This window comes from Plutella xylostella, chromosome 15 (assembly GCF_932276165.1).
Source record: "Plutella xylostella chromosome 15, ilPluXylo3.1, whole genome shotgun sequence".
NCBI classification, from domain to species: Eukaryota; Metazoa; Arthropoda; class Insecta; order Lepidoptera; family Plutellidae; genus Plutella; species Plutella xylostella.
Genome location: NC_063995.1, coordinates 2,680,762 through 2,707,203, shown reverse-complemented (window position 1 = coordinate 2,707,203; position 26,442 = coordinate 2,680,762). Strand labels below are relative to the sequence as shown.

The following is a 26,442-nucleotide window of genomic DNA, read 5'->3' as shown; positions in this document are numbered from 1 at the left end:
TTATAGTTAAACACATTTATTTACAAAAGCACAATACAATTTACAGACACATAGATTTGCGAAACCGTGAGGTTTGTTGGCAGAAAATCCTCTCGTTTACAATACGAAGTTTACATTGTATTGAGCAAGTATGTAAGTACACAAATGAACAATATAAGAAGGTACAGATCAATCATAATCATCTTAAATGTATATATTTTGTGAGAAAACTCATTCTGCTCACAAAAATATACCTGTAGGTACAAGGAAAGTTGGTCTCTACATAAATTGAAAAGAATCAATAACAAAATCCATATTTTATTCAGAGGTTGGTAATTAAAATAATATTACAATAGATATGGATATGCTCAATAAAATGAGTTTTTTATGATATTAATAAGAAATTAAAAAACAACATTAAAATTAGACTTTGCATATAATTGCATATAATTAGACTTTGCTCGTATGCTTAATTTGTTAACATTTCACCATCACAAGTACTCCAAGCCAGGCGGAGCATATCCACCGTACGGCTTAACCGTAGAAGTACTCGTAGTACTTACATTCCCTACCGCTTTGACCGTAGAAATGGCACTTACTCCTATCTCTCTCCCTATCTCTGCCTCTTGCCCCTGCACTATGTACCTAACAGCGGACGACAAGGCAGCAAGTGACACCGCCGTGAACTGTTCCACATCCCACTTCATCAGGTCTATTGGGATGAACTTCCAGATTTCAGCTATGGAGTTGACGGCGCAGTGACGGTAGCGACGGCCGATAGCTCCGTCGAAGTAGCCGTCATTGACTTGGAGGTCTAACAGGGTTTCGAACCAGCGGCGTTGCAGGAACTTACGCTCGCCTGACGCTGAGCAGAGGGCCACTGCAAACATGTTAATGTAATAATAGTAAAAAGCTTAGATAGTAAAATGCTTATTTGTATCTTTTATGGCGGTTAAAAAGACAGGTTGACTTCTTTCTTTTACAAATATGTGATAGTCTTTTGTTTCTTCAAATGTAAAGTTAAAATCCTCGCTTTTAATTTGTTGCTAAGAAGGTAGTTTATGAAGTTAATGTGTTTTAAAAACAAGTTCATAGTTTATAGGTAAGTAGTTATTAGAATAAAAAAATAATTAAGTATTATTAAGCCCGGAGTAGTAACAGAGAGAATTATTCTAACTCACCATAGATCATGAGTGAGTGCATGTTTTTGTTGTTCTTAGCCAGGTAGTGGCTCTCTATAAAGGCCTGGTTGCAGAGGGCCTTGGTACGAGCGCCGTCGTCCACCGTTATAGCACAACCACGCATGTGGTTCGCAATCACTAGCATCATTAACCTGAAAATGGATGAAAATCAGTAACGGGTACTACGGCCCATTCTACTAACACTTATTAGAGATATTTGTGTAAATATGGATGGATCTTTGTTGGTAACTCTATGTATATCATAGACCTGTAAATGGATGAAAACCAGTCATGGATTCTTCGCCCCATCCTACTCTAACACTTATATTAGGTATAATGTGACAGTTTTGTAAGTAAGGATAGTTTTTGTTGGTTCCTCTTTCACGGGTAAACGGCTGGACCATTTTTTATTACATTTTAGGCTACTTCATTATTATCTTGGAATTATTGCAGAAAGCCTTATAAGGTGATGCTCGAGGGAAAACCTAATAAATAATTAATTGAATTTTATGAGTGTACATCCTGCTTTATATAGAAAAAAATATGGTTGGTTCAGGCCAAAGTACCTGCTAACTAAATATAATCCGAAGTTTGGCCACTTTTTAACGATTCCCCTGCATATCTTTTTGAGCCGGCAGTGGGTCAATCCAAAACTGTTGATGTTACCAGACAATTCCCTTCGATTTTTAGCTAGTGAAGCTATACATGGATCTGTAAACAATAATAAAAATAACTCATTTTACATAAGAATATTAGTTACCAACCACCAGCTTCCATCGGCTGAAACAACTCAACAAGTGCTTGTCACAGACACGTTAAGCAAAAACTTAGAACTAAACAAGAACCACCTGACAACTTATTTAGGAACTATATAATTTGTATGGTAGAGAATGGGTAGAGATCATAGAATAACAAGTACCTACTCGTTATTCTATGGTATATAAAAAATAGGAAACTCACAATGCACATAAAAAGTCTCGTTAACTCTGTCCAGTTGGAAGAGGGATTGCTTGAGGTAGTCGCAGCCACTATGCCATTGCTGCTGGAACCTCGCCATCTGAATGTCACTGACGGAGCCATCGTCACTGTTGAACCTCTTCAGACCATGTACCAAGACCTCTTCGTTGTTACCCAACTTGGAATCTGTAAGTAATCAGGGTGAATTTTTATAAGTGGAGTTCGCGGTTGTTAGGTAAACGTTTGTTATTAAGTACCTATTACGTCTTTATGTGACAATTGACTGTGTACGTTTAGGTAATTCATCATAATACAATGATCAAAGGAACGTATACATAAGTAGTGCTGGGTATTGTTATTAAATTTAAAAGCATGTAAGACTTGTACTTTGGAAGTTCTAAACAAAATGCTCAGTATGCCGAACGGAAATGAATTAACTTTGAGATAGATGATAGAATAATTTGTGAAATTAGTAGAAAATAAAGTAGTATAAAATAAATAGATCTTACACAATAAATGCAATGTATAATTGGTGTTTAATCTTTTCTTGTAATATTTGATGGTTTTGTCCCCAACAAGAATTAAATACTCTATATATTTTTTCACCTCTTTGTCCATATTGTCACCGCTCCGCTTTAGAGCACTTTTCAGGTTACCTGAAAATTTTGGAGAATGGATTAAGTAAATAATATAACTAATTGCTAATACGCGTCTACTATATACATACCTACATCGGATTCGCCATTGCCGACGCCGTTTTTTCATACATTTATGAAATCCGTTTAGACCGATACCAATAGGTGCCTTTAGTAGGTAGGAGTAACAAGTGGGTTCAGTGAGGATCTCTATAATTTTTCACACAGACTAGAATCGGACATTACTTACCATTCATCAAAGATAACCACAACATAATATTCAGTTTCTCATACACCTCCTCAATGCTAGCTTCGATAAAGTAATTTAAGCCGTCTGTTATAGCCAAAAGGTATCTTTTCAAATCACTTTTGTTTGGATACAGAGCATTTTCATTATATCTGGTCTTCTTGGATGATACTTTAGGTGCACTATTTTCTACACACAAAAGAAGTGGAAAATAACATGATAAAATTAACACTAGCAAAACTTTTAAACGCATCATAAATAACTTTTATTTAAACGAAACGCTTAACTAATTTAAAAATAACTAACACAAATAAATAAATATACCTAACCGAGAAAGCAACAAGATACAGTGACCATTACTTGTAGACGCAAACATTTTTATATCAGTTATACATAAACATGGATAGTCATACCCAATAACAGTTCTACCACCACGTAGCTCTCTGAATGTAGAGCTATAGAAATACAGTGAGTTGAGTTAGATTCTTCAAACCCTCATTAATAATTAGATTCATTAGCCTACCTACATAGAGGAACAGTCAAATCTTAGTTCTTAGTTCTAGGCGAGGGAGGCATTTGTGTGAATATGTTAAACGCTGTTTGTCAAATAACGTGGTAAGTAAACATAATTAAAACTGGTTCTATCATTTTGTTGTATACTTAATACAGTTTGTCTCTGTATACCAAATTGATCTATATTTACCTACATATTTCCTATTTATTTTAGCAAATTCATAATACGGAAGATATAATGAAAGGAAAACAGAAGATGATGACATTTATTATGAAACATAACGCCATACGTCGCCACGCCGGGTAGTTGGGAGTTACATGCCAGTTCATCATCATACCATACATCCTGGCAATATCACGTGTCATGCGTACTAATGTCAATTCCACTCAAGGTACATAGGTAGCTTCATCCTTGTCTATGTGGGTACTACAGTGCTATAGCCGGATCCACACCAGATGATGCACCAGACGATCCGCGCGATCCGATCGCGCGCGGTTGAGGAGCTTTTGTATGTAGGTAGTTAAGTACTTACTTATACCTAAAAGAACTGATGTTTTGGGAAAGGATGTTTTGGGTAACGGATAGAATATTGATTGATTGCAAAAGGACGTGTGACCAATGTGCAAAAGGCATTAAGGTCTAACGGCCGTTTAATATGAGCCCCAAAGGGCTTTGTGCACCAGTCCCATCAGTAGTACCAGTTGGTACATACCTACTAGAATAACCACTACAATACATACTAGAATAACCACTACCACCACGGTCGACGTTCGGTCAAGTATTTTTTTACTTGCCTTCTATTTATTTATTTATTTATTTATTTTTAGAAAATTAACAGCGTTATATATGCAGTTACAAGATAAATGTATAAATAGTAAGGCCAATAACAAATTTTCCTTAATTTAACAATGGCAACGTTTTAAGAATGTTGGAAAATAGTTGTTGATTTTAATTACTATGTTACTTTTTTCTTACTAACGGTCAATTGTTGGCTGAAAAAAATCACCAGCAATGACATTTAAAAAATCAAACTGTCAATGTCAGTGTCATCCATTTTGAATTTTGAAATATCATTCAGTCAGTCGGGAATTTCTGTATTTCTGTGTTATTTCAAAGGTTTTAAGTCATTAGTAAACTGCAACTATGGGATTAGCGACAATTATTGAAAATGAAGCCCACTTCCAATCGGAAATGGCAAGCGCCGGAGCGAAGCTTGTTGTTGTGGATTTTACAGCCACTTGGTGAGTCAAAGTTATCAGTGGCAAACCGCTTCCTTTCGCCTACGTGAAACTGTATGTTGTGGTTGTAACTCTGGTGTTACTTGTAGGTGTCCTCCGTGCCAGCGCATAGCTCCGTTCTTTGAGCAGTTGCCCGCGAAGTTCCCTCGGGCGGTGTTCCTGAAGGTTGATGTGGACCGCTGCGCGGAGACGGCTAGCGCCCAGGGCATCAGCGCTATGCCCACTTTCATATTCTACAGGAATCGGGTAAGGGTACCTGACATTTATTTACCTTTATTATATCAGCTAGCAGACCCAGATTACATGGGTGAAATTTGTTGTTCACTGTTTATGCTTAGACTTTTGTTCTTTACTTGAGATGTGTCTGAGCTGGGTACAGGAGCAGATATCTTACCTCATATCTTGTATGTTTGTCTACATTCTGTTCTGAAAATATCCATCCATTTTAACTACTCATGTTCTGCATGATGACCCATTGCTACAATGGACAGAACAATTTCTGGGGATGTTAATTGCACTTTTGTAGTTATGTACATATTTAAACTATTTACTATATGAATTTCAGACCAGAATCGACCGGCTTCAGGGAGCCGACACGGCATCACTAGAGAGCAAAGTCCGACAGTACTACGGCAGTGACGAGTCTGGGGATGATGAAAACTTGGTAGCAGGTCATGTAAGTGATATGAAACACCCTAAGTGCTAATACTAATATTTATTGATATAAATGGATCTATTTAGCTTATTGTGTTATACATTATGTACTTTCATTGAATATAAAAAGTTACCAAAGAAGTAAAAAATATATATTCATGTTGACTTGCAAACTCCTTGCAATTTATATGCAAAAGGTTAGAATCAGCTTTATATCGCAATATGCCTCTCAACAGATGGACCTTGGCACATTTATTGTAAAGAATGAATGTGAATGTTTGAACGAGGCAGATGACCACCCGCTGGCCCACGCATTGACGGCCGCCGGCGGATATCTACAGAGTGACTGCGATGAGCAACTCATCATCAATATTACCTTCAACCAGGTGAGCAGCTTGATCCATAACTATTAGTCATTTGTTTCAACTTGCTGGCCACCAATAGAGAATGATGGAAGTGCCTGGTACCCAGACTCCTCTGAGTAACATGAGAAATTAAGGCACTTTTCTTGTATTAATAAAACTGTTCTAAGACTATATTGATTTTGCAGTATTTCTTGCTTATCATAGATATAGATACCTAAATCTAGCATTCATTTCCAGGTGGTAAAACTACATTCCCTGAAGATCAAGGGTCCGGCTGACAAAGGACCCAAACATGTGAAACTGTTCATCAACCAGCCAAGGACCATAGACTTTGACCAAGCAAGTTCCTATGTATCTGTGCAAGACTTAGAGTAAGTGTACATTTCATTATACATTATTAATATTGGTATACATAGAGGCAGAGACTTTTGCTAGAATTCATTTTGTAGGCATAAAAAATAAGTTAACTTATTTTCCATTATTCTTTTCAGCGTGCTCCCTACCGAATTAGAAGGGAACCCAATCCCACTGAAATTCGTAAAGTTCCAAGCAGTGCAGAACATTCAGTTGTTCATCAAAGACAACCAGTCGAATGGAGAAGTCACACAGATCGACCACCTCGCGTTCTTCGGCTCACCCATTTCCACCACCAACATGGGCGAGTTCAAGCGAGTAGCCGGGAAGAAGGGGGAAAGCCACTAAATTGTAGAAATGTGGGGGTCACTATATGACGAAAAACTTTCAGAGCGATGCTGCTTGAGCCACTACTGTAACTCTATCTCGTATTAATCATGCGGATTGAACGGCAGCTCTCGTTCGTTCGTTCTTTGTCAGTATAGATTAACCCTCCAGTCCCGATGGTCGCCGATGGTGCTCAGTTTTAAAGGATCTTTGTGGAGCACATCTAAAAAGAGAAGTTTAAGAGTTGCGAATGGCATTGGCGTTTTAAATTATTGTGCCAATGCCTAAAAGTTTTACTATCTTAACATTTTGCTGATCTATTAGATGTGCGACTACCATTATACTATACTATTGTCCTATTTATACTATTGTAGATTATACTCTTGAATAAGACTAGCGAAAAGCGATTCCTATACCTGAGCCTATTGGCACTGTCGTCAATGTAAACTATAATTTATTCTATTGTGCATTTGTATTGATTTTATTCCAAAATGTAATTTCACTATCTGTGTCAAAATGTCGTATTTGTAATATATTTTGTATAATGTTTATCGAATGATAACTTCTGAACACTATTTTTGTTTTAAGCGTAAGAGCGGTCGGGGAAACGACCAATTAAATACATGAGGGATTTGTACAATATTCAATAAATTAATACGCAAATGTAAGCGGGATTTTTTGTTTTATTTTATACTTAAATACTAGTCTTGTTTTAATTCATAGATTTGGATGTATGCTTCTGTCAGGGTTATCATCTGGGGCAATATGCTGGTCACGTGGAGATCTTGCATTTCGTACCTGGAAGCAGACAATGAATATCATAACAAAGGCTTTTTTAGCTTTCTCTAGAATAGTCTAGAACCTAAAATGGTAAGGCAGCGTTCCCACTACGCCGGATCGGCAGATCTGCCGAAAACCGGACACCGGACAGAGTGTTCACATTACATCGGATCCCGGAAGAAATTCAGACAGTCCTCAGTTGAATTTGGACCTGCGCGCACAATGGACGACGAAATTGTTGTGTTGTGGTGGTATCTTAATAGAAGGCAAAATAAAAGAAAACATTGGGTACACCCTATTTTACGGGAAAGATTTTCACTTGGAACATTTGAAACATTAATGGGTGAACTTAGAAGAGACGAATCAAACGAGAAACATGAACCAGAACATGCGAGCCGAATGACGTGAGTGGAACACGGGCGGGGCGAGGGGAGCACGAGCGGGGCGAGCGGGTGACAGATACCGGCACAAACTCGTTCACATTACTCCGGGCCCGGTCGTTCTACCGGCAATTCGTAGTGACAAAACGTTCGGTAGAAATGCCGGGCTCGGCAAAAATGCCGGACCCGGGATAATGTGAATAGCTTCATATAAATTGTACAGCCCCTAGCTCTTCCGGCAGATTTACCGGCGCGGCAGATCTGCCGGTCCGGCGTAGTGGGAACGCTGCCTAAGGCAGCGTTCCCACTAGCCTAAGGCAGCGTTCCCACTACGCCGGACCGGCAGATCTGCCGCGCCGGTAAATCTGCCGGAAGAGCTAGTGGCTGTACAATTTATATGAAGCTATTCACATTATCCCGGGTCCGGCATTTTTGCCGAGCCCGGCATTTCTACCGAACGTTTTGTCACTACGAATTTCCGGTAGAACGACCGGGCCCGGAGTAATGTGAACGAGTTTGTGCCGGTATCTGTCCCCCGCTCGCCCCGCTCGTGCTCTCCTCGCCCCGCCCGTGTTCCACTCACGTCATTCGGAGCATGGATATTCAAGCAGAAACTGTCTGAATTTCTTCCGGGATCCGATGTAATGTGAACACTCTGTCCGGTGTCCGGTTTTCGGCAGATCTGCCGGTCCGGCGTAGTGGGAACGCTGCCTAATGGTTTCCCAACTGAAAGATAGTCTATAATGGATCATACTTGTAGGTGTCATTAGCAAATGGATCCTTGTCAATGTTAAGGTCTTCGCACATTATAACATATTTGAAATTAAACCTTGAAGATATGACACAGGGCTTAAATATCAACGTCTAGCATAGAGTCGAGTCGCCGGTGAGTTGTTATAATGTGCAAAGACCATTATCCTGCCACCCCACTTGGCTATTCGTATTTGCCAAAACTGCCATGTGTGGTCAATATATTGGCCAAAATTATTGCCGAATTTGCTCACATTTTTGGTACCTATTTAGCAAATTAATAACAAATACGAATAGCCAAGTGTGGCACAAACATTAAGTATATGATTCGTTTTATATCTCGTATTACTCGTTCCTAAAGGGCCAATTATCGTATTGTTTTCTTCCTGTGTGATTAATTATTAACTTAAACTTAAAGACACTAACCACTGCTGCGTAGGTTTGTGCAGCACGTGGCACCGGTACGTTCCCTTCTCCGGCGTGCCGTCGTGCAGGATGTTGCCCACCAGCTCGTACGTCGTCTTGCCCTTGTACTTCGCCTTCACCTCCGGCGTTAGGATGTCTCCGAAGTCGACGTTCCTGACGGACACGAGAAGAGATGTGTAAAGAAAATACTAAACAAAGACGTGTAAACATAAGTACTTGGATGAAATATTGAGGTATACTATAGCCTAGTTTTTAATAAACGAGTACCGAATTTTTGATTTGCTTTGCTTTTTGTAAATCCATCATAAATTCAAGATGGCCGCCAGATTGTTCGTATTTCATGATGCGATGCGTATCATCGGATATATTTCCAGTTTTTCTAGATAAAATTACAGCCATCAATCAACAAATGATGTCAAAAGATTCTCTGAAGAACACACAAACCTGAAAAAATAATTTACTTACTTGACTGGAAAGTTGACAACAGTGGGGTTCTTTTCAACGAAGAAAGTGTTCTTGGTGAATCTTTTGATGTACAGAATGAGGTACGGGGGCAGCTCTGTGATCTCAAATCTCTTTAGGAAATTCTCCTTGTAAGTTTTGTATTCCTTCGACGCTTGCCCGTTGAACTTGGAGAGCAGCTGGTATAGGTTCACCTAGAAATAATAATAGAATCAATTAAAGGTGTTTTTATTTACTTTATTTGGACAAAACGACAGTAATAAACATTTACATGTTTAAAAGTTATATCGGGTTTTTATCATCATCAGCTCGTAGTTGTTCACTAACTACGGAAAATCTCTCCCAAGTAGCGACAAAACACTCTGTACTCACTACTCATGTAGCCACCACCGGCTACTATTTGTCTAAGTTCGTTGGTCACTACATTCCACGAATCACACATGGTCCTTCGAGCCGGATATGAACCAGCGACCTATGGATATACAGTCCACAGCTGCGACCACCATACATATACGACTTTCTGTGTTAAGTTCCATGTATCATGGTACCTGGGGTATGATGTTCTCCCGGAACTCGTCGGTGAAGAGCGGCGTGGGCGGCAGGTCGCACGTGAGGTACAGGAACGGGGACTCCGTCACCAGCTCGCGGTACTCGTCGCTATCTAGGTCCACCTCAGATCTGTGTGTATCTGTCTGTGGTAGCATAGCTGCCAAACGGCTGAACCGAATTTCGTTTTGTTTCTTTAGGGTCATAGGTTATGGTACCCCGCGTGTTCCAAGCCGTATTTCTTCAAAATCGGCTTCGCCGTTCCAAAGTTATGCGACTTTTAGTGTACAATGTCGGGGGCTTTTAACCTTGGTTAGGTCATAATGATGTAATCATGGTACCTGAGGAATGATGTTCTCCCGGAACTCGTCGGTGAAGAGCGGCGTGGGCGGCAGGTCGCACGTGAGGTACAGGAACGGGGACTCCGTCACCAGCTCGCGGTACTCGTCGCTGTCCAGGTCCACCTTCGCCGCGTCCTCCGCTTCGGGGGGCGGCAGCTTCCTGTTTGCAGGTTTTATTGTTAGTGTTTACTTTAGGCTAAAATTTAAACTATAAAAAAGACTCATGCTATCTCGCTACTAATATTTATTATTCGTCGTGATTCCATTTTGTATATTTTTTGGCTGCATATCTATAGTATATTTAACAAACAAGTAGGTACTGAATATACCTATGTCTCTTGCACATATCCTATATTGATAGAATGAGATGGGTCATTGTTAGAACCAATAGGCGTGTCGACAGTATTACATTATCAAAGATTTAATGACTTTAGAGGAAAATACACATTCAAAGGATTTAAAAAAGTGATTTAGTTTTATTTAAAAAATTGAGATTAATAAGATTTTCAATAAAATAAAAGAGTAAAATACTGCAATCGGCCATTTTGACTGAAACGCCAATCACAGCGCATGACGTCATACTTATGTACGCTTCACTGTGTTTTGATTACCTTACATACTGATTGCGCGTTACGATTGATATATATTTGTTTTTGTGATTTATCGACTTTATAACACGAATCTATCTTTAACAATGGAACCAGGTTTTGTTAAGGCAAACAGTGCAAATTTGCCCAGGATCGATTTATTGATGTTGGGCGAGTTCCTTGCAACAAATAAAGAATTTTGCTCTTCCGAATTTAGAAACGTGAAAACCTCTTTGTAAGTTTATTTTATTAGTATTTATCTTTAACTCTCTCTATCTCTCTCTCAGCCTTCTGTAGTCCACTGTTGGACATAGGCCTCTCCTAACGATCGCCACCTCAAGCGGTCACCCGCCATCTGCATCCAGCGGCTTCCCGCTACCTTCCGCAGATCATCAGACCAACGGGTTGGGGGGCGACCGACACGCCGTTTGCCGACACGGGGTCTCCACTCCAGAACCTTTGTACTCCAGCGGTCGTCGGCTCTGCGGGCTACGTGACTAGCTACGTTATCTTTAACACTAGATATAAATATGACTAAGTAGCAATCAAACTCGTTTTAAACTCGTAGAAGTTTATTTCGCCGAAGAAGTTTGTTTCGCCGTGCAAGCTTTAACCTTTTATCTCTTATTATTTTCTTGTATGGGACATGTACAAACACCTTGTTGGGTGTCGTTATTGATGTATTTTTGCACTGAGGCACTGCACACCACTTATAAACTTTAGAATTCATTTTTAACACAAAAAATACGCAGTGATTGTTTACTTTGCTGTTGTAAACAAATTTGACGTACGTAAGTGTGACGTCACACACGACGCCATGACACGGCGAGCTGTTTTCGCGCAGTATTTAAAAATGATTATAAAAATGGCTTTAAATTTCCAAAATCTTAAGTTTATTACCGAAATAAAGGTTTTGTTGTAAACAATAGATGGTTATCTGCATTACGGAAGAGGATTTCAAAATCTTTCGCCTTGCCTATTGCAACGTAGTAATAAACCATACGTGGACCAATGGCAAGGCAGTAAAACCATTTCCGTACTAGTTTGTTAAAAAAATATCTTATTTTGGATCTACTTTGAGCATCATCATTATCAGCATAGTCTTGTAAGTCAAGCCACGTAGTACAGGGTAATTCCAGGTTTGATTCTAAAATTTTAAATAAGTTCATGATGAATTGATGATAGAAGGCAAAATACGTAGGTAAAATTTGTTCACTTACCGCGTGTATATTTTCATGTGTCCCAGGAATGACTTGTATATTATGGAGCTATTTGGCTTCTTTGTTCCATTCAACGCCATGTGAAGTGAGTTCAGGAACCACGACAGGAAATCAATAGGATCACCTGAAGAAAGGCAATATGAATGTCAACGAATGTGATGTAATTTTTCTGGTGAAAACCTTTCGTGGCCAAGTCGACTACCCAGACTTACTTAACAAACTCGGCTTGCGGATTCCAACCAGGAGGACCCGCTCTCGGCCCCTCCTTTCCATCCCTCGCTCAAATAGCAATTATAGACATAACACTTTTGTGATTAGAGCTGCTGAAACATACAACCGTCTATGTAGCAATACCGGTGTTGATCTATTTTGTAGTAGTTATAACTCAATTAAGGACCACATTATTAATAAATTTGTTAGCTCACTGTGATGCTAATCGTAAATTTTAAGTAAAGTATAAGGTTTCTATATGTGAAAACCTTTAACTGGCATGTTTGTTACTATTAATTTAACTATTCCTAGTTCTATAATTCCATGCTGTTGGTTTTCCATGCTTCATTAATAAATAAATAAATAAATAAATAAATAACTGATTTGTTTTTCAGTAAATAAAAACGCACATGGAACTCATTCAAATACTACCGTCTATTGTCTTCCACACATAAATACGATATCTATAGTGCGACAAACTTATCTGTTCCGGTGAGAACGAACTAAATTGATTCATATCTCTTTACTTACTAATAAATTATATATTTATATAGATTAGATGGGTTCATTAAAACCACAAGGGCGAATTACCTTTTTGGGCAAACTTAAAATCTTATAGATTGAAGAAATATTAGACATTAATGGGAGCTGTCACCGGAACAGATAAGTTTGTGGCACTGTACATCGTAAAAACGTCTACTTTCCACTCGGAGACACGTCTTCAATGGGAGAGACTGACACCACTCGACGTCGTATCGTTTTAAATATGTGGGAGCCCTAACTTCGACTATCCACCCATATCGGACTAGTTGAACTTATGATGGAGGGACCAAAGCAAAAAGGCTAAATCGCCTTTTCACTGTCACAGCTCTCGCTCTACCACTCACTCTGCTTAATGAACTGGAAGCGCTTCTTGGACCACAGCACGACGGCCTGCAGCATCTCGTGCGGGGACACGTGCGCCTTGAACGCGCGCGGGTTCCACAGCTTGCGCAGCAGCTCGCCGAACCGCTGCACCAATAGGAACATGGAGTCTCCGGGCGGCCGCTTGACGTCTGCATAGTTCTCTTCGCGGAGGAAGTAGTTGCGGAGCGGACGCACTTGGGATAGGCACTGGGGATTAAATAATTTTTATGTCATAAATAGTCAGTCGCATTCAGTCAGCGATTACGTCGCCAGATGCTCACAGGGTAATGGGCATTGATCATGCCAGGATAGAAAAGTCACAGGAAGAAAAATATCATTGATAAGAGAGTGTTTATCTCAGCTATTGCAACATCCAGGCTTGCTTCCAGTTTACTCTGGAGCTAGGCTGATTGAACTGAAATTAAAGGGAAGAGTACAAAGGAGCCACTAGGGAGAGCCACATACAGGAACTTTGCCCCCTCTCAGAAAAGAATGTATGCAAATAATCTAAGTAGCCCTGCAAACCCTAGTCAATAAGTGGTGCAAATTAGCAATACAAAGTTACAAATAAATGAAATCTGAAATTGACACTCAAAAATGTGAATTACATATAATTAGGATTCTGAAACTTGTCACAAACCTGTAATATTACATTGCAGTAATCATTGGCCTTTATATTGTTCAGGCCGACAATACCCGGCATGTACATGGTGCCATCAATAGCTCTGGACATCTTGGTGTTGAAGTCCAACTGGGTTATTGAGTCTGACTCAAAGATAGGATTCAGGACATACTTGATGTCGTTTAGAGATGAATCTGTAAAAAACATTGATGTTATGGCAAAAACACAGAATTTATTATGTTTATAAGAATAATTTTTTATACAGTAACTGTAATAATGATAAAATTAATTAGGTACTGAATGTATTGTTTATCAAAGACTGAATGGGTATTTTTTAGGGTGTTAGTTCTTTCAGTGATAAACTGCAATTCTGTCGTCAAAACTCCAGTTTTCAGTACAGTTTTCTCTAAAGCTAAGCTAGCTAATAACTCACCTATAACTTCATAATTGTCTGGTAGACAGTAAAACTTCAATGTATGAAGGTTGAGGAACACATGGTGACTGTCTGCCACCGAGTGTGTGTATGCGTGAGTGTTGGTTCCACGGCCCTGTAACACAATTATTACAATAAATTAATAATATGCCTACATGCAGAGTCTGCACTATGTCCTCATTGGCAAATGGCTGAACTGAATTTATTCCTGCTCACAGGAAAATGTTATCTTTTTTTTGCATTCAATTTGCATTCAGTAATTTTGTCAGTATGTCATTAAATTTGTATTAGAACTTTGAGCAGATTTTGGCTCAAATTCATGTGATCTTCATAGAGCATTAAAAAGGCTGGTGGTCCATACCTGGAAATATTTCCCGCAGACCAAGCATGCATATACGTTTATTCGTGTCAATGACACCGAACATAGCTTTTCGAAGTCAAAATCGAGGACATGGCGGTTGATAGTGTCCAAGTAAGGACATTGTATGTGATTTGGCTTCTTTACTGGTGCTGAAACATAAATAAACTTTAATTAGCCAGTTGTAGTGATGCCTATCTGCAAAACTGTAATAAGTTTAAAAACCCAAGGGAACGCTTAGCGAGTTCCCCACGAAACACACATCAATAACAACAGAGATGCGGTGTCGGCAACTTTTAGGTTAGAAATTATAGTTACCTGGCTCACTAGAACTACTGCCTTCAGACAATTTTCTTTTCTTGGCTTCATTTACAGACATGTTTAAATATTATAAAAGCTTGGAGTTGAGAAGTTATACACAGAAATGCAAACAAATAGAACAACAAACAACCAAACACCCAAGGCAAAAGACAAGACAGATTAATTTTGATGATCGGACTGTCACTGTCATTGTTATTTCAATCATAGACTATCAATCCGTTATTATTCTCAGAATCAAGTCAAGTTTCCGTATAAAGGCGCCGACACACTAGCGGACACGGCTTACGAACACGGCTGTCAGCCGCGACTGATAAGTGTGCACGGTCTTTTGGGACAGTTCGTGCCAGATATATTCTAGTATAGGTACATTCCTTTACATTCCTTACCTAGATATATCTTGTTGTATGTATAGTTGTAGGAGGGCTTAGGGCGTGTCTTCCGAGAGTGGCGTTTCACGTCAAGGTCTTGAAGTCGAGATGGGAGGATGGGACAGCTCTACTGTGCTCAGTGTGACAGGGTGTTCAAGACGAAGTTCGGACTTGCCAGCCACATAAGAGCACATAACAGAGTGTAGCAAGAGTCGCTGTTGTCGGATACGACGAAGAGGACATCAACATCAGATATATCTTTAAGTCGCGGCTGACAGCCTACCCGCGTCCGTAAGCCGCGTCCACTAGTGTGTCAGTGCCTTAAACCAAAGGTGTCAATGTGTCAATCACAGAGCCGCCAAGTTTTAGTTTCAATGACTGACTGACAGTGACGTTTAGTGACAGATGACAGTTGTTTGTTTGTTTGTGTTTTCAAACTTTCAAATTTCAAAGAATTTTTAGTCCGTAGTGTTTTATTATTTCCATCCAAAGAAACTTTACACATAATACCACCATAATACTCCTCAATAATCTAAAATAATCTAATATCTTATTAGGAAACAAATTACCACACATTTATACAGGTATTTATTGTTTTTTTAGAGGTTAACTCCAGCATAAATCTGGGCTTTCCATATTGCTAGAGATGCTCCTAATATCAGCCAATCATATTCATTGGTCCACATAAGTGGATTACATTATAGCACAAGTAGCACATACCTATCCGGTGGAAAGGCACCCTAACCTTCCATAACCATGATCACCTGAATCCAAATAAAGTAGCTCCTTCTCATCAAACACCCAATTCAGTTCCAAGTTCAATATGATAATAAGTAGACTGTTTAATTAGAACTAAAATAGATTGGTTAGATACCTTAAAAAAATGTATATCGATTTTTATTTTCTTAAACAATTTTTTGAACGTAAAACATAATCTAACAAGATAAGTAGGTACCAAATATTTTACTCATATAAGTACCCATTTAAAAACAATATGAGATATATTGCAAATAAAATATGTTGTAACATTCACATAAAAAACACATTTATTACTCTATAAAAGTACATGTTTCACAATTAAAATTTTAAACAATCCTGTAGTTCCCCATAGCGAGCATGCAGTGCCTGAGCTCCTGCACGGTATCGTAGTAGGAGCGATACGGTGGCAGCAGGGTAGCGTCATACAGCTTTAGGACTTCCACAAACTTCTTGAAAGCCTCCCCATACTGCCCAGCTTCCATTGCCGCTTTGCCCAGCCTGAATGCCATGTCAGTGTCCTGGGAATACAGAAAAATATTTTAATTAAAGTTTCATGATATTTTGTAATCATTATTTGTGATGAAGAAGTAAACAGTACAAATTATTCAATACAAAACCGTATAAAATAATTTTATTTATTGATATTTTCCACTATTCGTGTCTCAGACCTGCTGCTATAATTTTACGTAAAGTATTGATAATTCATAAATATATTTTTTCAGTGTTACTCTTTGAGGCTGTATGAATATTGGATTAAGTTATAACTATGGCTGACGATGATGAAACTTGTGAGTACTTCACTAAAATACTAAAACGGTTATATTACAAAATGACTCCTTACATATAAAATAACTGATCAAAATATAATTTTCAGCCCTAGAGGAGCAAACAGAAGTTCAAGAGGAGAGTGAAACTGTGGTTACTTCAACCATTGAGGGCAAACCTTTAGACCCTCCTAAGTATGAAGTTAGACCTGGACTTGGAGAGAAGTAAGTTCACAGTTATATTTAATAACATAATAGTACTAAAACATTATTTTTTTCATATTTTATTTGCAAATTCGCAATTGGTCTTATATAACTAGCAGCCATGCACAATAAGTGTACAGTGTACACTACTAATATTGCTGACCATACTAGGCAAGAATTTTACCCTTTGAGTGCCAATGCATGGCACCTCGTATCACTAGTACCTATGTACCTACACAATATTGCGTTGGTAGTTGGTATTCAATGAGTTAAGATCTTGTTAGGTATAAGTTACACGGATACGTCGTGGAGGACATCATCAGGTACAAATTAAAGATCTCCTCTTAAAATATACACAAAAACGTTAACATTATTCCAGGTTCCAATCGCAAGCGGTCCAGGAGATCATCCTGAGGGCGATGGGCGAGCAGCTGGCGGGGCGGCAGTACCGGCCCGACCTGGCGCCCGCGTGGGCCAACAAGATCTCCAACGCTGTCAGACACTTGGTGCAGGAGTTGAACATGAAGAGGTCAGTCAGTACCTACTTATACAAGGTGTTGCAAAAAGGGTATAACTAAGTCGAAAGGAGGACGCAGGAGGTCATTCTGAACAACTTTAGTTCTACGAGTTTTGGAAATTCGCGAGCGAGCGTGTATGTAAGTATATCCACGAAAGGGGTGACATAAATTGTTTCTCTATACTATCAAAAAACTAACGAACGAGAGGAACGAACAAGACGAACGAGCTGTCGTGCAATCGCTACGTTTAATTCAACGAGATAGAGTCGTGGCTCGAGCAGCATAGTAACCCTCTAGTCCGGCGCACCCTGGATAGCGACAGAAGCCAATATCTGATTATTTATTTCACCACCATGACAAGCCCTTAGATCAACTCTAGTGTTTGTGACCGACACATAAAGAATTGTGGACTTATGTATGTATACAATTAGGTACTAAATGTAAGTAGTTTCAGTAGACCCTGATCGTAGTATCCGCGAAAGCGTGTAATGGGGAAAGGGTGGTGCCATACAAATGTTAATTTTGAGTATTTTGTGTAGCAACTTATAATCATCACATAGTGACGTTATTGCCACAAAATTCTATTCAGTAATCAAGGAATGCCGAATATTCATTTCACGTTCTTTTTCAGGTACAAAATCATAGTGCAAACGACAATAATAGAAATGAAAGGGGCGGGCGTGAAGTGCGCACAGCGGCTGATCTGGGACCCCGAGACCGACGCCTACATCGACGACACGTTCAGAAACGACACCCTGCTCTGCCACACCATCGTCTATGGGGTGTACATGTACTGAGTTGTCAAACCACACTTTGTGAGTACTTATAGCACCTTTTTAAGCGGATGACAAATTATGAGTCATTGGCAGGGCAGTGGCTTGGGCCTAGCCAATGATTTAATTTAAGAATGGTTACTGAACCAATCACATGACATTATGTTTTTGAATCCAAAGATTTTTTCACGACCATGTAGCTGCATATTCTCTGAGATAAATAATGACTCGATTTTATGTTAAAATCTTGAAGACTGATGTGAATACTGATGATATGAATTAGATGAGAATTATGGATGGTAACACGAAATAGATACCTTGGTAGCTAAATCGCAACGTTTCGCTAGTCCTAATGGTAAACACCTTTAGTATTTGTATTTTATTTAAGTACTTACCTATGTAATTAATTATGTATGTCACATTATTATGGATGACTATGAAGCACCCATTACACATTTATAAATAGGTATATGTAAATTGTTGTGTAATTAAATTATAATGTACGGTACTATCGGGGAATATTGCCTTATGTCACTTATGTGCCTTGTCATACTTTAACATTGTATTGAGGTCAGTTTTGTGAGGTTGTAGAGGTAATGTATAGATTATTCTTTTTGTTAACTATAAATCGCGTCGAATAAAGCTGCGAAGCATAATAAAATTATATTGCACATAAAACAAGTAAATTCAAAGGATCGATGCTAGTAGCATTCTATATCTACATGTTAACCTTACTCCTCTCCTATTATTATAATAAACACTTCTTTGGGAAGTTGTTTTCCCATGTAGAAAACCATGTGACTTTTGAGTGATTTGATTACCGCTATCCGGGAATTCCTGACCTAATTATCTAGTTAGTACCTAGTTACCTAGTTTATTTCGCTTCTTTTTAACATAATAATAAATGTTTGGTTACAAAATACGGACTTTTCAGTTTACACTTCTGAACATATTCTGCTTTCGTTACGACTTGTTAGACCAATTCACACCTTTGACATTTTTAAACTATTTAATTTAGATGTTTAGCATAATCTACTTTAGGACTAAAACCGTCAGAAATGTAAATATTTATTGCAAATGGTACATTTCCGTCGTTTAGTTAGAATTCAATACTTAATATTATGTAATGTTCGTAGTTAAAATTATTGTGAATATCACTATTTCCCATGACACGTTTCCAGGTTTTTCAAAACTCGTGTTTTATACCTACACAGAACAGCCTTTTAGTTCTATATAATAATAAAATAAAACGCTATCCTGCTCCAAAATCCATGTGGTGAAGCCAACGTCTCGCTTCTCTCCTGGCCAATCCCGGTGTGCCACCCATGCTGCATCTACTCGAAATCATCAATGAAACTGCTGAGCCAAATATTACAGGGCTTACCTGTAACCGTAGCTTAACCGTAAATTAGAATGTGCACAATAAACTTGACGAGAGCGAGCGCGAGAGATCGGTATTCATAATCAGCTACGCATGCAGCTATTTCAATATGTAGTCTTACCTGCAAAGACTTGAGTCCCTTCAGTATGTTGGTGTACTGCTGGCACAGGCCGCACTTCACCATGAACTCCTTGCAGTCCAGCGTCACGGGGATCACGTTTGGACACGGCTTGTCGGAGTCGCACCTGAAACAAGCATACGTAATAATTAAGCTATACTATTGTAGGATCCATATTATCTTTTTTTATATATTCATAGTGTTACGCAACATTCACGGATAATCATAAATTCTTATAAGATTGCATACTCTCCCCAAAATGTAGATAGATACGCTGAGTTACAGAAATGAACATTAATTTCTGTATTAAATCTATGCTCTGTCTCTTTCTGTCCGTATACTGTCAAAGCAAGGCAGCTATATATTTAAGTTCCACATTAGCTTAAAGTCTTTTTTAGCGACTCAGCGATAAAGAATCTGCAAAGTGTCTCACTTATTTCCCAACAAAAATTACAGTGAAACTCACTTGAACCTCATGTAGTTCTCATTCATGTCCTCATAAAGCGGCCAGTTCTGCTGGCAGGGCACGCAACTGCAGTCGAACCAGTACTGCTCCTTCAGCCGCGCCTGGCGCTTGTCTTTGGGCACGCTCGTGAATATCGGCCCGTAGTTTTCTGACACCTCTTCGCCTTTGTTAATGGTCTTGACGGCACGCACTACGATAGTTGGGCCGCAGAAGTATCTGAGAGAATAGGTTGTTATGTATAACTCTTAAGTCATAGATCTCAATTATATAGAAAATAGGGATTATGTGGTTGCTGAAACAACTGATCCGTATAAACATAGAGCCGTTGTTCTTCATTTTTGAAGTACAAATTTGGAATTCTGCCTATGTAAAAAAACAACGAAAAACATTTACCTCACAATGCCAGGGTCACAAGAGTGGTTGAAGAGAGACAGTGTAGGAAACAGTGCGCCAGCCAGGAACACAGATGTTCCGTCGTGCTTGATAATGTTAGATCCGACCTTTGGCTTCTTACACTGCAGCTCGAAAACTTCGTGAGCATTGAATTGCAAAAGTTGAAGATTCTTCAGGACAAGACTGCCATAGATCGCTACATCATCTTTGTATTTCTCATCTACAGCCATGGTTTTTAAATCTTCCAAAGATGGGTTGTCTCTGGGTTTGCCATCAAAATACCCACAAATTTCCAACAGCTTCACAAGGAAAGCGATCATTTGAGTCCTGTGCAAGAAATCTTGTTTCGTCCTCTTGTCTTCGTGCGTCACTAGTTGGTACACTGACTTATAGTCATTTGGCTTGTGTGGACCCGGTGGTTTCGTTGTCAATTCCTTTGCAATTTCAGAGAAATACTCTTTGTTGTGCTGCAAAACCATTCTTAGAGCAATATGGCAAGTTATAGAGCATCCTGATTTCCATATGAGTGGAAGGATTTTGCATTCATACTTATGGTAAGATTTCTGCGCCGTATCAAGACATTTTTCACTGCAAAATATGACGTTTGGACAATTTGGGCAAACCACTGGTATGGGACACCTGAAATAAGTAAAAAGTGTAGATAAGTGATGTATTTTGTGTGAATTTTGATCCAATTTAAGAACTTTTGTTTACTTACGGAATAAAACAATTTTGGCAATGTGTTTTAGCGTATTCAGCCAATAGTACCCCACTGTATGGCTTCTCCACCAGCAGGACTTCTCCAGCTTGAATGTCTCTGTTTGCAGTAGCAAATCTTCCTCTGACGTCATCGTAATCTATATTCACGGCTACGGACAGTGATGGATACTCTACATTAGCTTTTCCCGTTAACTTGGCTTTGGGTGGAACTTTTCTCAGTGGTTCAGGGTCCTTAGGATTCCCTGCGAGCTTCAATCCCTTGTGCAGCATCTCTAACATAATTTTAGCATCCGTGCGTAACTTGGTACGTTTAGCTTTATCTAAACTGGTAGCTTCATCTAATGCGCTGATAGTATCTCTAGAAAATAAGTGTCAATGTTAACATTTACTAATTTAATTAATCTTTAACAATGCATTTTAGAAAACCTACAAGTTTATAAACTAAAATGACATGCACACCAATTTTTACGAAAATGCCATGGTTGGAAGTTTTGTTTTTTTTACTAAGTAGGTATCTCGTAATAAAATAATCAATCATTTTATGCGTAAGGCTCTCTAAATATCCCACCCCACAAGCTCCAACCCTAAACTGAAGCGCCTGATCACATCCACTACGCAACTAGTATCACAAAGTAAACATACTGGAAGGCCGTGATCGCCTCCCGGTTCCTCTTCAGCACCAGCAGGCACCTCGCCTTGCGCTCCAGCACCTTGTACCGCAGGTGGCGGGGGTAGCCCAGCTTCAGGCACCTCTGGATGTCTGCTATGGCATCCTCGTGCTGGTCCAAGTGGTTGAGAGCTGCTGAGCGGTTGGCCAGGAGTATTGAAGCTTCTTCAGCTGGAAATTAAATTCGTTTTTATTGTTTGCTTCTGCGCCGATATAGTGAAGTACAGTTTGGTTAATACATATTAAATTACTTAAATACGACCACAGCCAATTTCCGAAAGATTAAGTGCAAATACTGCAAATGCGATATCAAAGAAAGAAAAATATGATCCTTTTTTATTTCACTAAATTTATTTTTTTAATAATAGTAATAAATTTTATTGAGCATAATAAATTTTATGTTAATCTTTTCTGGCAGGCATGAGAGAAAATTATTCATTATCGATAATTATGACTGACTGAATAGGTAAATAATAAATAATAATAATAATAAATAAATATGTGGGGACATCTCACACACGGCCATCCGACCCCAAGCTAGGCAGAACCTGTGTTATGGGTGTCGGACAGCTGATATATCTACACAAATACATAGATAGATAGATACTAAATATAAATATCAACACCCAAGACCCAAGTACAAATATCTGTGTTTAAACAAATATCTGCCCCAGCTGGGAATCGAACCCGGGACCTTCGGCTCAGTAGTCAGGGTCACTAACCACTACGCCATTCGGCAGGTAAATCAGACACTGCTTGTTGTACTCGTATACTATTAAATGTAGTTTTTATTTGATCGTGACATTTCACTACAAACAGCGCCGCGACGCGGTGGTCTGACGTCGTCGCACTCATCGCTTCGCAACTCCAGAAACACTTACTTTCTTTCAGTGGCACGTACATCAAGGCGTGGCTGTACAGCTGCAGAGCCTTGCCCCAGTCACCTTTCTGCACGGCGCCATTGCCTTCGTTCTTTAGTTCGCGCGCTTTTTCCATATCCTTCTGCACCGGAAATGCAGCTCCCCCTTGACATTTCTCCAAATCGCTTGTCAGATCGTAATTTTTCACTGCCGGAAGACTGCACAAATAGGACACCCTTTTCTCGTTTGTTTCCAAATTGGTGAAGTTATTCCTCAAAATGTCGTCGACGGAATTGTTGATGGTGTCGTGGAATTTTTTGAAGAAGCCCGTATTTTCATCTGCCATGTTGCAGCTATAGTTAGACACGGATCTACTAGGTCACTGGCACTGAATGGAAATGCGAGAAAGTAGTTTTTACGCGGTTAATTAAATAGCTACACTTTTTGTTCACAATGATATTGTGATAGTACCGAGGAAATGTGAGAAAGATTCGGTTCGACAGCGTGGTAGCCGGCGCCGAGCGGTGGCGACTATTTCTATTTTTAAATTTGGAACGTAGAGCCGTGCTCTGCAGAGTTCCCTGCTCTGTGTTTCCAAGCTTTCTGTGTCAATGCATTTATCGACTGCTGTTGCTTCTAGAACGCCTAGTGGAGAAACTTCCATTTGTGATATTTGCATATGAGCCAAAAATACTATGTACCTACTTCGTTTGTTTGGTACGTGGCAACTGCCTATGTACACATCTATGGCATGAGCATCCATTGTAGTTTTCTAGAATCTAAAAATAAGACGGTATTCTATGTCAACTCAAGATAGCATTGTTATTACTATAGTAAGTAACTCGTACATATCTAACGTACAATCTTAAATTTTTTGGCACTATATGGTACATGTGTACGAAAAAACACAGGCAAAAAAGTATGTTAACGAAACGTGCTTCTCCGAAACTGAAGAATTAGGTTCCTACGTACTTACACTTTTGTTTTTATTATGATATCCGCGGCTGTCGTTGTTGTTTATAGAGCTAGAAATACTTACTAATTGAATGAAAACAAAAAAATTAAGTAGGTAGTTACAGGATGCCTGAAAGTACGTTAATGTTTTTATGTACTGACTTACTTAATTAATATCTAAAAAGATTAAGGGTGACTTGCACAGTGTACCTAACATTTATTTAAGTAGGAAGGTAATTTTTTTATCCGTATACTGATACTGACCGAGCAGAACAGCAATAGATTTAATTTCGTTTCAATAGTTGGTGCAATTAAGGCACCCTAAAAGTTTAAGTATGTAGTAAGCGTAATCTATGTAACGAAACTTTCAAAAAAATAGGAGATTAAAATCGAGAAGCTTATCGTAGTAGGTACCTTTTGATTTTTTCATACTTAAGAGAAGTACATATATTGATTTCCAAACAGGTTAACTGGCATATCTTTTTTTACTGCATATTACAAGCATTATTGCGTATTTTTTTCCACACAAACAGTCATCATTCCTGATGCGTTCCACCGGTCAGGCTCTGCTGGAGGCTGCACGGCTCACTGGGCACGTCCTTGCACATGTCCGATCAAGAACCCAAGCGACCTTCCGAGAACCAGAGACAAACACCCAGTCATCACAGGTAATTAGGGAGAATACCCAGATTAAAAAAGTGGGCGCCGAGACGCCGAAGAGGTAAAAACGGAATTCGTGTTGTGATAGATTGACAGATAATTTAGCATCGTATTATTTTTATTTTATTTATATAATGCACATCGTATTACGTATTATAATTATATTTTTAAATGCAATCTCCTTGCCTGCAATGACTGCTGTTTTAACTCCCATGTTCTGAAATTGGTATCTAATATCATGTGCCATATATCACACATACGAGTATGGCATGTTCATCAGTCTTGGATGTGATGTGCCCAAATATTGTCAAAAAGCTCCTTCTCATTGCCTATCACACGGTCTGCTTTGCATTGTACATAAGTTAGTATTACATATGATTAAGCCATTTGTGTGTGCTTTTCTTGGCATAAACATATTGCTTGGATACATTTTGTTAAAAATCTTGGCAACATGAAATTATACAGGGTGATTGGTAAGTCGATGTATTCCTTTAAATGGGTTATATTCGAAGGCATTTCCAGTCGATTGAACCCCATAATGCATTATCCGAAACTCAACCATTTCTAAGTTATTTAAGTTTGATTTTTTTTTATAATTTTGCCAAAATTTATGCTTAAAAGCGAGATATAAAAAAAACCAACCATTTTATCAATACTTTTTTGATTGTTTTGCATCAGTGACAGCCATTCAACTTAATTTAGACACAGTGCTACAAAAAACCACTAAAATGTAAGAAATAATTTAAGGTTTACACAAATTCTACTCGTATGGGACAGTACAAATATACCTAAGCAGGAACTGTTCTTTTTTGAAGTTGGTGCGGTGTCAAAGTAATCTGAAGAAATATGGCACCAACTTCAAAAAAGAACAGTTCCTGCTTAGGTATATTTGTACTGTCCCATACGAGTAGAATTTGTGTAAACCTTAAATTATTTCTTACATTTTAGTGGTTTTTTGAAGGCGGTTTTTTTATTTTTTTTATTATTATTTTATTTTATAGTTTTTAGTTTATTTGCAATAATTTTCAATCAAAAGTAAGGTGGAAATGATACCAAAAAGTCCTACAAATCAATACGAATCATTCAAGCCTAAACACGAAGTAGTTGCTATATACCGTTGAGAAGTTCCCCTGACTGCCTTCCGTTTCCATCATCAGATCAGCTCAAGGTCACCATCATATTTTTTTGTTATAAGAACTATATTTACGTTCTTAATTTCATTAGAATCGGTTAATATGTGCCCAAAATGGAAATTCATACCCTGTTTTTACCCCTTTACCCACCCATGGGGGTGAACTAAAATTCTGAAAAAAAAATGGGACCACCTGGGAGCTCAATGCAATACAACAAAAAAAGAATTTTCAAAATCGGTCCATAAACGGCGGAGTAATCGGTGAACATACATAAAAAAAAATATAAAAAAAAAGATCCCGACGAATTGAGAACCTCCTCCTTTTTTTGAAGTCGGTTAAAAATAATTGAAACATTAAGAAAATGTTTTAAAAGGCGAAAACAAAAATGCTTAATTAAAAAAGAATCTGAAAAATTTTCAGGCACTACAGCTTAAAAACATATTCAATTTATAAGCTTTAAAATGATATATTTTAATCTAAAATCGATTAAGGTATGACCAAGATATAGCCAAAACAACCGCATAGGCGGACAAATCTCAGTAGGGAACCGAACGAGATTTTGTTCCAATTTTAAGGTAAAATGTCTTATAAATGGACTTTGTAGATTTTAATGTTTGAATTATTTTGAAGCACTGTGTCTAAATTAAGTAAAGTATTGAAAATTTAATGATTATAATTAGCTAACTAGGGTGTCACTGATGCAAAACAATCAAAAAAATATTAATAAAATGGATAGTTTTTTTAAATATTTGGCTTTTAAACATAAATTTTGGCAAAATTTTAAAAAAAAACTTAAAACTTAAATAACTCAGAAATGGTTGAGTTTCGGATAATGCATTATGGGGTTCAATCGACTGGAAATGCCTTCGACTATAACCCATTTGAAGGAATACATCGACTTTCCAATCACC

General features: G+C 38.5%; 5 protein-coding genes across 6 annotated transcripts; 2 read left to right on the top strand and 3 right to left on the bottom strand.

Annotated features, from left to right (window-relative positions):
• Nucleotides 1-434: 434 nt before the first annotated feature.
• On the bottom strand, nucleotides 435-3,375 carry LOC105386570. The gene is made up of 6 exons (XM_048625667.1): nucleotides 3,360-3,375; nucleotides 3,003-3,188; nucleotides 2,121-2,303; nucleotides 1,727-1,871; nucleotides 1,161-1,312; nucleotides 435-859 (listed from the first exon to the last, which is right to left on the bottom strand). The coding sequence occupies exons 1-6, from the start codon at nucleotides 3,373-3,375 to the stop codon at nucleotides 471-473; spliced, it is 1,071 nt and encodes a 356-aa protein (XP_048481624.1). The 3' UTR covers nucleotides 435-470.
• A 1,187-nt stretch (nucleotides 3,376-4,562) lies between these two features.
• LOC105386554 (thioredoxin-like protein 1) lies at nucleotides 4,563-7,125 on the top strand. Its single transcript, XM_011557142.3, has 6 exons — nucleotides 4,563-4,754; nucleotides 4,841-4,997; nucleotides 5,317-5,427; nucleotides 5,642-5,791; nucleotides 6,008-6,141; nucleotides 6,262-7,125. Exons 1-6 carry the CDS (start codon nucleotides 4,657-4,659, stop codon nucleotides 6,470-6,472), a joined length of 861 nt encoding a protein of 286 aa, XP_011555444.1. The 5' UTR covers nucleotides 4,563-4,656; the 3' UTR covers nucleotides 6,473-7,125.
• On the bottom strand, nucleotides 7,117-14,962 carry LOC105386552 (U4/U6.U5 tri-snRNP-associated protein 2). Of its 2 annotated transcripts, XM_048625888.1 has the most exons (11): nucleotides 14,791-14,962; nucleotides 14,476-14,624; nucleotides 14,115-14,229; nucleotides 13,700-13,875; nucleotides 13,041-13,266; nucleotides 11,944-12,067; nucleotides 10,227-10,296; nucleotides 9,798-9,887; nucleotides 9,253-9,443; nucleotides 8,788-8,940; nucleotides 7,117-7,249 (listed from the first exon to the last, which is right to left on the bottom strand). In XM_048625888.1, the coding sequence occupies exons 1-11, from the start codon at nucleotides 14,849-14,851 to the stop codon at nucleotides 7,153-7,155; spliced, it is 1,452 nt and encodes a 483-aa protein (XP_048481845.1). In that variant the 5' UTR covers nucleotides 14,852-14,962; the 3' UTR covers nucleotides 7,117-7,152. The 2 variants fall into 2 exon arrangements, with proteins under 2 accessions (XP_048481845.1, XP_037964253.2); XM_038108325.2 differs by lacking the exon at nucleotides 9,798-9,887 and having other exon boundaries at nucleotides 10,137-10,296; nucleotides 14,791-14,961.
• Nucleotides 14,963-15,726: 764 nt separating this feature from the next.
• Nucleotides 15,727-18,789, top strand: LOC105386556 (dynein light chain Tctex-type protein 2B). The gene is made up of 5 exons (XM_038108257.2): nucleotides 15,727-15,745; nucleotides 16,643-16,708; nucleotides 16,795-16,909; nucleotides 17,268-17,417; nucleotides 18,038-18,789. The coding sequence occupies exons 2-5, from the start codon at nucleotides 16,687-16,689 to the stop codon at nucleotides 18,201-18,203; spliced, it is 453 nt and encodes a 150-aa protein (XP_037964185.1). The 5' UTR covers nucleotides 15,727-15,745; nucleotides 16,643-16,686; the 3' UTR covers nucleotides 18,204-18,789.
• LOC105386555 (SET and MYND domain-containing protein 4) lies at nucleotides 16,185-23,455 on the bottom strand. The gene is made up of 7 exons (XM_011557143.3): nucleotides 22,806-23,455; nucleotides 21,900-22,095; nucleotides 21,256-21,615; nucleotides 20,538-21,176; nucleotides 20,145-20,360; nucleotides 19,682-19,805; nucleotides 16,185-16,438 (listed from the first exon to the last, which is right to left on the bottom strand). The coding sequence occupies exons 1-7, from the start codon at nucleotides 23,128-23,130 to the stop codon at nucleotides 16,247-16,249; spliced, it is 2,052 nt and encodes a 683-aa protein (XP_011555445.3). The 5' UTR covers nucleotides 23,131-23,455; the 3' UTR covers nucleotides 16,185-16,246.
• Between the last annotated feature and the right edge of the window lie 2,987 nt (nucleotides 23,456-26,442).

Excerpts from the sequence above, each read along its gene's own strand:
- LOC105386570 (XM_048625667.1), bottom strand. Across the intron at positions 2,304-3,002 it reads GTGGTTATCTTTGATGAATG|ATTCCAAGTTGGGTAACAAC; the intron begins GTAAGTAATGTC and ends GATTACTTACAG. Across the intron at positions 1,313-1,726 it reads GGATTATATTTAGTTAGCAG|GTTAATGATGCTAGTGATTG; the intron begins GTACTTTGGCCT and ends ATCCATTTTCAG.
- LOC105386554 (XM_011557142.3), top strand. The coding sequence starts at position 4,657 with ATGGGATTAGCGACAATTATTGAAAATGAAGCCCACTTCCAATCGGAA. Across the intron at positions 4,755-4,840 it reads GTGGATTTTACAGCCACTTG|GTGTCCTCCGTGCCAGCGCA; the intron begins GTGAGTCAAAGT and ends TGTTACTTGTAG. Across the intron at positions 5,428-5,641 it reads AAAACTTGGTAGCAGGTCAT|ATGGACCTTGGCACATTTAT; the intron begins GTAAGTGATATG and ends GCCTCTCAACAG.
- LOC105386552 (XM_048625888.1), bottom strand. The coding sequence starts at position 14,851 with ATGTCTGTAAATGAAGCCAAGAAAAGAAAATTGTCTGAAGGCAGTAGT. Across the intron at positions 13,876-14,114 it reads AGACAATTATGAAGTTATAG|ATTCATCTCTAAACGACATC; the intron begins GTGAGTTATTAG and ends TGTTTTTTACAG. Across the intron at positions 13,267-13,699 it reads ACTGCAATGTAATATTACAG|TGCCTATCCCAAGTGCGTCC; the intron begins GTTTGTGACAAG and ends TTTAATCCCCAG.
- LOC105386556 (XM_038108257.2), top strand. The coding sequence starts at position 16,687 with ATGGCTGACGATGATGAAACTT. Across the intron at positions 16,910-17,267 it reads AGACCTGGACTTGGAGAGAA|GTTCCAATCGCAAGCGGTCC; the intron begins GTAAGTTCACAG and ends ACATTATTCCAG. Across the intron at positions 17,418-18,037 it reads CAGGAGTTGAACATGAAGAG|GTACAAAATCATAGTGCAAA; the intron begins GTCAGTCAGTAC and ends GTTCTTTTTCAG.
- LOC105386555 (XM_011557143.3), bottom strand. The coding sequence starts at position 23,130 with ATGGCAGATGAAAATACGGGCTTCTTCAAAAAATTCCACGACACCATC. Across the intron at positions 21,616-21,899 it reads GAGGCGATCACGGCCTTCCA|AGATACTATCAGCGCATTAG; the intron begins GTATGTTTACTT and ends CTTATTTTCTAG. Across the intron at positions 21,177-21,255 it reads TGCCAAAATTGTTTTATTCC|GTGTCCCATACCAGTGGTTT; the intron begins GTAAGTAAACAA and ends TACTTATTTCAG.